Source organism: Trematomus bernacchii, unplaced genomic scaffold, assembly GCF_902827165.1.
Source record: "Trematomus bernacchii unplaced genomic scaffold, fTreBer1.1, whole genome shotgun sequence".
Lineage (NCBI taxonomy): Eukaryota > Metazoa > Chordata > Actinopteri > Perciformes > Nototheniidae > Trematomus > Trematomus bernacchii.
This window is the reverse complement of record NW_022987342.1, coordinates 3941991-3949940: the sequence shown is the minus strand read 5'-3', so window position 1 is coordinate 3949940 and position 7950 is coordinate 3941991. Positions and strand designations below refer to the sequence as shown.

General features: G+C 43.2%; 1 protein-coding gene across 1 annotated transcript; it reads left to right on the top strand.

The window, feature by feature from the left end:
* The first annotated feature begins 3925 nt into the window (after positions 1-3925).
* On the top strand, positions 3926-7747 carry rtn4rl2a (reticulon 4 receptor-like 2 a). Its single transcript, XM_034129988.1, has 4 exons — positions 3926-4053; positions 4584-4810; positions 4962-5195; positions 5837-7747. The coding sequence occupies exons 1-4, from the start codon at positions 3996-3998 to the stop codon at positions 6689-6691; spliced, it is 1374 nt and encodes a 457-aa protein (XP_033985879.1). The 5' UTR covers positions 3926-3995; the 3' UTR covers positions 6692-7747.
* Positions 7748-7950: the final 203 nt, after the last annotated feature.

The following is a 7950-nucleotide window of genomic DNA, read 5'->3' as shown; positions in this document are numbered from 1 at the left end:
TCTAGCTTTTTACAAAATACATTTTTTGTTGCCTTATAAGAAGAAAACATAATTACATTGCACTAATGCAACCAGTGTTCTGCAGACTGTGTGCCAGTATGTGGAAGAAGGCAGCAGTATATGGTTGAGCGGAAGCAGTGACGCAGAGGGGACAGAACAAATGAAAGACAGGAAAGGGAGGGAGAATTGGAAGACAAAGAGAAATGTGATGTAGCAGAGGGGAGTTGAACATTAGACGCTGAAATATCACGTGCGTCTTTGTCGGACACAATTGGACAGGATCTGAAACATGCTGCTGCCTCTGTGAGCATGAGAAAGATGGGCCCTGCCAATGAAAAATGTCTTTGCTAGTTTTCTGTAAAGCAATATGACACGTTGAGTCACCTTTCACGAGTACATGTTCTGGTTTTCTTTCCCTCGTTGTTTTTGTGCGTGACACAACTCTGTCTTTTATTTCTTTGTGTCTTTTGCTGCATGCACATCACCCTACCACCTTTCTCCATATTAGTCCTGCCCAATGGGAGGCAAACATGTCTTTTGTGTCCACTAATGAGATAAACCAGGAAAAAGATCTATCCTGACTCACCAAGTGACCCCATTAAATCGACCCCACTCCAGGATGTTAATGAAGAGAAGCAAATGTGCAAAAAGGGGTTCAATAACCGGAAGACATTATATATATTTAATAGCTTCAAGACCGGCCGGAGAACAGTGTGATGTGTGTTGTTACCTTGGCAACAGTCACACCTATACAGTATTCCATGACCCTCACTAACAATCCCTACGAATTCCTATCAGTGTTGACGTCACACAGGACAGAATTGCGCTGCCGCACTTGTAGAAAAGAATCCATGATTTGGATTAGATGATTGAAAGTGCAATCAGTTCATCTCCGGGAGTCTCCTGCCACGCAGAGAAAGATAACAACACCGTGACGCAGAGTGGATCAAAGCCGAGTAAGGAGAAAATAAAGTGAGATGCAGCGGGATGCAGACAGAGGGACCGATAAAGAGAGATTGGACAAAGAGACGGGCCAGCACATGTGCAGGAGTGGTTGTGGGCCGGGGAAGCCTCTATTTGATTCTGTGTGGGTATTACACAAACACCACGTTGTGAGCATCACTCTCATTGATGAGACGGTGCCTACACACGCAAACCTGCTGTGTGGGTGACTGGCACAACAGGGATTGACTGACACTCCGTGGTGGCATTTAGACAAAGTTGTGCCTCAGCAGCCACACACACTGGCACAGCTGGTGCTGTGGGTGAGTGTGAAGGGGTGGCCTGTGAGGTTTTGGTCCCGGATGGTCACTGGGTACTGGAACACGTCCATAAGACCAGTTAAGGACAAGGCAGAAGGGAACAACAAGACCACACACATTTACACATTTACTTCAAATGTCAGACATACAAAAAAGCAAATATTTGCCAAGGTCTTCTTTTTCTTTCTTGTCAAGTGTTCCTCTAAAATGCTCTTAAGAAACTGTGCTATAGTCACTGTATATCTTTTTATATTGTGGCTAGTTCTATTGCTTTTTAAAGCAACATAATGCCGGAATCTGTGTTTTGTGATTTATCACGGTTACAGGTTCATAGCTCTATTCATTTAGGACTGCTATTTCACATATGGGCAATTCTAGTGCTACAGTACACATGAACTTGGTACAATGACATTATTCATTATGAAAAACCTAGCAAGTGAACTAATTTGTTAACACGACAATCATCAAGCGGATACAACAACCCAAGACCTAGCAAGTGAGCTAACTTAGTTCTGTTACCCACCTAGCTCCAGGTCTGGCACAACACCAGCACTGCTCCCAACCAGCCATCACCCCAGGCTTGAAAACCTTGTTCTAAACAGGTAAACAGCAACACTGCCCTAATAGGCTAAATGAGCTACCAGCTAACTAGCTAAGGGCAGTTAGCAGATAGCAGTTAGTGTTTAGCTTTACTTTTGCAATAGCAAAAGCTTTCTGTTTTTCAGGAAACTCTGTATAGGCCTATCACAAGGCAGAGCAACCAAAAGACATCATGAAATAAAATCAAGTTTCACCGAAATGTATTTAGTGCCGTAAAACTGTCAGGCGATATCATATCAAAGTTACACATTGCAGAATTAGAGTTTGGGCTGCAGAGTGGGACTGAGAGAGGCACATTTCCCGTTTTTACAATTATGTTTTTCATCAAGTTTTGAAGCTGCTATTATAAGAAACAATAGGGACATAATGTTGCATTTCTTCAAGGACTTGACTGACACAAGTCTACAAGTCTGACTTTCATCTTTCAGCTAATTTCATCTTGGAAGCCTGCATAAGACTCTTGAACTGAATATGTCCCAGAGCATAATCTGTACCTTTCTGTCCAACTCAGTAACTAGATGTCGAGTTACTGCAGGAGTGCACTGCAGTAACTCAATAGGGAAAAATGCTTTAAAAATCTAAAATGAGCTTTACACAGTATGATAATAATAATGAGATGTTAATGTTTGTAATAGAATGTTGGCATTACCAGGCGTTAATATCTATTTGCAGCTTCCTATGATGTTAAGAATTGCCCAAAATGGTAATAAATTGTGTTTAATGGTATTTAGCTATAGTGATATTTCCACCTTTACTATGGTTAGATATTTATTTTTCAATGGGTCACTGGATGACAGAGCAATATGTGCATACATGTACAGTGACCAGGAATATAAAAACACATGTTTTATGTTTTATGACAGGCAACATTTAAGCGATATAAAGTACACAACATATCACTTTTTTCAGTAATAATACACAAACATTTCAAACATAATACAACTTTACAGAGCTGTTGTATTGCTTTGCATTACAGTGTATAGAGCTTTAAATCATTCCATTAAAATAGTCAACTACATTTGGATTATATTTGTAGAATGAAAAGGCAATCATTTTATTTATCACACTAGTATTATTGTCACCATTGATGCTATCTTGCTGTTTGGTAGTGTCATCAGCAGCTCGACAAAACAGACTCGAAAAAGGCGAGAAAATGTAGGCGGTTGTGTTGCTGTCTTTCTGGATTAATGGCGTCCTCCGTTTTCCTAATTGATCAGTTTAACATTACGTAGTACCTAAGTATTTGTTCTTCTTTAATTAAAAAAATACATATTAGAGCAATTACACTTTTACCTGCTTCAACAGTCTTTGTATAAAAAGATCCAATGGGGAAAAATAAGAAAAACCCACTTACATCTAACCACTCTTGCCTTGTATACACTTCTACCTACATCATCTAAGAAATTATGTCAGGATCTATAATTGTGCAAACAGCTTGATTGGAGCATGTCGTATTTAACCTCTACAGCACATACTACTCAATCATGGTTGTTTTCAATGACTCTCTTCTGGCACTGAATTCTCCCTTGTCGTTGAATCATAATTTGGGGGCATCCTCTTTTCTTAAAACAGAACCATCTAAGCTCTCTCTGCATCTCTGTGTCTGGCTGCAGCGCGCCGGAAGTAGCCCATAACTGTCTCTAAGAGCCAGCCAGGAAACGAGCCATCCGCTCTTCTCCTACCCGTTCTGCGCTCCTCCACACACAGAGCCCAGTCATCATCAATGGGCTCCGTGCCTTGCCCCCCCCTCTCTTTACTGTTTCTTCACTCCATCTCCCTTCCTCCGTTTTGTTCTATGTGCGTCGAGAACGTCTCCTCCTCTCATTGCCTGAGCGCACGTCTCCAACCAGCCCAATCTTTACGCGCGTACAAGCTCTCCAAGAGAATCCCCGACGGTGGGGCCCCTCCCCTTTCCGTTCCTTGCCGCCCTCACTCATTCATGACCCGGGATTGGTGACGTAGGAGATTCCTCCTTGCCCACTGCCGTAGGCAATAACGGCATGCTTGAGTATATATGGGACAGAGGTAACCAACAACCGGCACAGTCGCTCCGAATCGGGAACTAGGCATCAGCAGAGATAGCAGGCTTTACTTCGCCCTATTAGGCTAACTCGCTTTACGCTTTGGTTCAGGATGGACACCTCTTCGATTTCTCGGAGCCGACGATGCTCCTTTATGCGCAACTGCAAAAGTAAGTTTGTCTTCTTTGGTTTTGGATTCCTGGATGCTACAGTCTTAGAGCTAATGCTGAATTGTAATACTTGTACTACTACTACATTTCTAATCTAAGAAAGATTGATGTACTTTTTTATAAATGTTAAATGTAACATAAAATATGGATTAAAAAAAACGAGACTTTGACGTTCTGCTTTGCAACTGTCTACTTATATTATGACTTATAAAATCAGATTTATATACACACTTATATAGTCACATTTCAAAATGTAGAGAGGAATATAACAATAACGTTGTATAGAGCTTAGAAGAGCTGTTGCGTTTTGAGATTGTTGTGATCATTTTGTGGGTAATGGTCCGTTTAAGTGTACTCTGATGCGTAAACTTCACTTATTGTAAAAATAGAAAGCTCTAAAGTTGAGACCAAATCTCGATTTGACTCGAATGCCAGTGCAATAATAGCAAACATACTCATTCAGCATGCTGGTGTGATGTGTCAGTACCACGGACAACTCGCTCACCTTCCTCTCCTCCGTTATCTTCCAGGCGGTCTCTCCCTCTGGCTGGTGGTGTGGCTGGTCCTCGGCAAGCCAAGTCCGGCATCGGCGTGTCCGCACAATTGCGTGTGCTACCCGACGCCCATGACTGTGAGCTGCCAGGCGCAGAACTTCACCGCCGTCCCAGTCGGAGTGCCCTATGAGTCGCAGCGCGTATTCCTCCAGAACAACCGCATCACGGAGCTGAGAGTTGGCTCTTTTGGATTTGGGACTCAGGTAAGAAGGAATTTAAAAACGGTGTTTTCAGAATGGGAAGGATAAAGCTTATTTTTTTAGTGAAACAATTATTTGTATTTCACATTTAATGTTTAATAATATCCACCGAGGAGAAGAATAACCGTTCAATTAATGTGTTTTCTCGCATCAGGTCCTGTGGCTGTTCTCTAACAACATCACGTGGATTGAAGCTGGGGCTTTCAGTGAGCTGAGGGACTTGGAGGAGTTGGACTTGGGGGACAACTCCAACCTCCACAGGCTGGAGGGGGGAGCCTTCCGCGGCCTTGAGAAGCTCCAGAGCCTCCACATGCACCGCTGCCGGCTCACTGCTCTGCCCCATGACATCTTCCACAAGCTTTACAGCTTGCAGTTCCTCTACCTGCAGGTAGGGGCGCTGGAGATACATGCAATGAAATGCGGTTAGACTCAGTGCTGGCCTTGTTGAGCATCAAATTAATTATTCTGATTTTATTACTTTAATGAAAGTAGCAATACTATGATATAGAAATATTCTCTCAAAGTAAAAGTCCTACAAAATCTTAACGCAACTACAAAATATGTTTTTTTAGCCTTAACATTTAGAAAGTAAAAGTATTCACCTGATACAGAATAGCTTTTTTCCGAACCCCATGTAATAGATATTTAGATTTTAATTAATCACTTTAATATTGCTAAAATATTTGCCTCAAATAATTTGCTTTATACACTTTTTGTAATTGTTGTTTTGAAAATGTATTATTATTTCGATTTCTTATTAAAGAATATGAAAAAGAATATGATCTACAAAGTAACTAACGTTAGCAATTACATCCAGTGGAGTAAAAAATAAAAACACTTGCCTCTTAGATAAGTGGAGTAAAAGTATAAAATGAAAGAAAATGTACTTAGTTACTCTCCACCACTGGATACATACAAACAGATATCAGCCACCCACAGCTTCAACATCTTGTTACATATGTTACAAATACCATTGTGTCTCTTCTTTTCTTGCTTAACCTTTTTTATTCTTTGATTTTTCGTCCATAGGAGAATAATCTCCACTTCCTGCAAGACGACATCTTCTCTGACCTCATCAACTTGAGCCAGCTTTTCCTGCATGGCAACCGAATCCGCACCCTGTCAGAGAACGTGTTCCGTGGCCTGGTCAACCTCGACCGCCTTCTCCTCCACGACAACCGCATCAGGCAGGTGAACCGCAGAGCCTTCCGCGACCTCGGCCGCCTCACCATGCTTTTCCTCTTCAACAACTCCCTGGCTGAGCTACCCAGCCAGGCCCTGAGGGACACCCAGGGGATCGAGTTCCTCCGCCTCAACGCCAACCCCTGGTCCTGCGGCTGCGAGGCTCGCGGCCTGTGGGAGTGGTTCCGTGAGGCCCGCGTCTCTTCTTCCGAGGTTATCTGCGCATCCCCTGCTGCCCGCCGCAACCAGGACCTCCGCTTTCTTCGTGAGATGGACTTCGCCCCCTGCCCCCTTCCCGATGCCGGCTCCATCGCTGGTTCCACCACCACCACCTTCAGCACCAAAACCCGCTGGTGGTTCCACAAGAACAAGCCTCAGTCGTCAACGAAAGGTGTCTTCGAGAAAGCCTCAGAGAATGTCAAAGCTGGTTTATATGGTAAAGGCCCATCCACAACAACCTCAGTAGTCAAGTATGAGTTGGGGGAGGAAGAGCTGGCGCTGCCCAAGCTCGACGCAGAAGAGTACTGGGCGAATTACGGCAATGAGGACTCAGGTGTCACCCTGCGATGCTTCGAGCTCGAATGCCCGCCTGACTTTGACCTGCCTACATCTTCCTCCTCTCCCTCATCGCCCTCTTTCCTCACACTCCTAGCCCTTTCTGTTTGCAGTCTCTGCTTCAACCTCCACCTGCTATTCGGCTGAATCTGACTCTTAGCACGACATCCCATTCCCCTTTCAGCCTGTTTTAAAGGCTGTGAGGAATCCTGTTAGACTGACACCCCCTTTGCCCGATTTGCTGTAAGCCAATTCTCAAGGCACAGCCAGGGAGATAGGGGGACGGTGAGATTCTGAATCTACCACCTACAGGGCTTAACACTTTTCTAAGAGTTCTTCAACTAAGGTCAAGTACATCTACAATACTCTACAGGTATGGCTTTATGTCACCTGTATGGTGTCACGTTGAGTTTCCCTGCAATCAGGGCTACGAGGGCTGAGTCCATCACCGATATCAGTGCAATTTGTAAATGATGTGTTCATTTTGTCACCAATAATGGCTATTAGTGCATCCAATGTACTGGCTGCTACGAATACTACGATTGCTGTTAGAATCAGTGCAAGACAATACTGTAACCACTTAAAGTGTTATGTAAATAGGTATGATCTTTTGTGGTATCTGTGGTTCAACTTTCATCTCCATTTAGGAGTGCTTCTACAGGGCAGAGCACAGTGTGGATTAGAGTTTGCTCAAAGAGGGAACAGAGAGGAAGATATACTGTGAAGCTTGGAGGGGAAAGAGAGTAAGAGGAATGCAGGGGCTTTAAGAACAAAGGAACAGCAGCGAGGAAAACGACAGGGAGAAGAAAGGGAGGGGTTGTTCAACGAAACAACATTAGAAAGAGGAAGAGATAAAAAAGGAGGGAGAAGTGGAGACAGTGTTCATGCAGCAATAAGAAAAGAGGCGGAGATAACACAGCGAGGCACTGTGACAGGGACAGTGCTGGCCGTAGAAGCAGCAACATGCGGGAGAAAAGTAATAAATCCACTCATCAGCTAGTTGTCCTGCCCATCCATCTCACTACCATCCACCATTTTCTGTAAACGTGTTGTCGTCTGAGACAACAACTGTTAAATAATGCTTCCTATCAGGAAGCCAGATATTCTGCTTTTTTGATGTCTTTCTGTGACATATTGATATACTGTGTTAAGATTGTTGACATGGATGCAGATCAAGATCTTGATAAAAAATAATACACCGAATATTTCCTGAATCATGCTTTTTCTTTGGGGCTGAACCAACTTTAAAAAAAGGGATTAAAAGGGGAACACCATTACAATTCCAATGGTTTATGCCAATGGCCTGACAACTATTTGGAAACTACCTCCACAATCCAAAAAGTGGCAACCTTGTGATGTCATGAAGTATATAGTCTGCAGCTGCTTCATAGAAATTGGCATCAATC

Coding starts and splice junctions, on each gene's coding strand:
- rtn4rl2a (XM_034129988.1), top strand. CDS start 3,996: ATGGACACCTCTTCGATTTCTCGGAGCCGACGATGCTCCTTTATGCGC. Junction 4,054..4,583: donor CTTTATGCGCAACTGCAAAA/GTAAGTTTGTCT, acceptor GTTATCTTCCAG/GCGGTCTCTCCCTCTGGCTG. Junction 5,196..5,836: donor TGCAGTTCCTCTACCTGCAG/GTAGGGGCGCTG, acceptor TTTCGTCCATAG/GAGAATAATCTCCACTTCCT.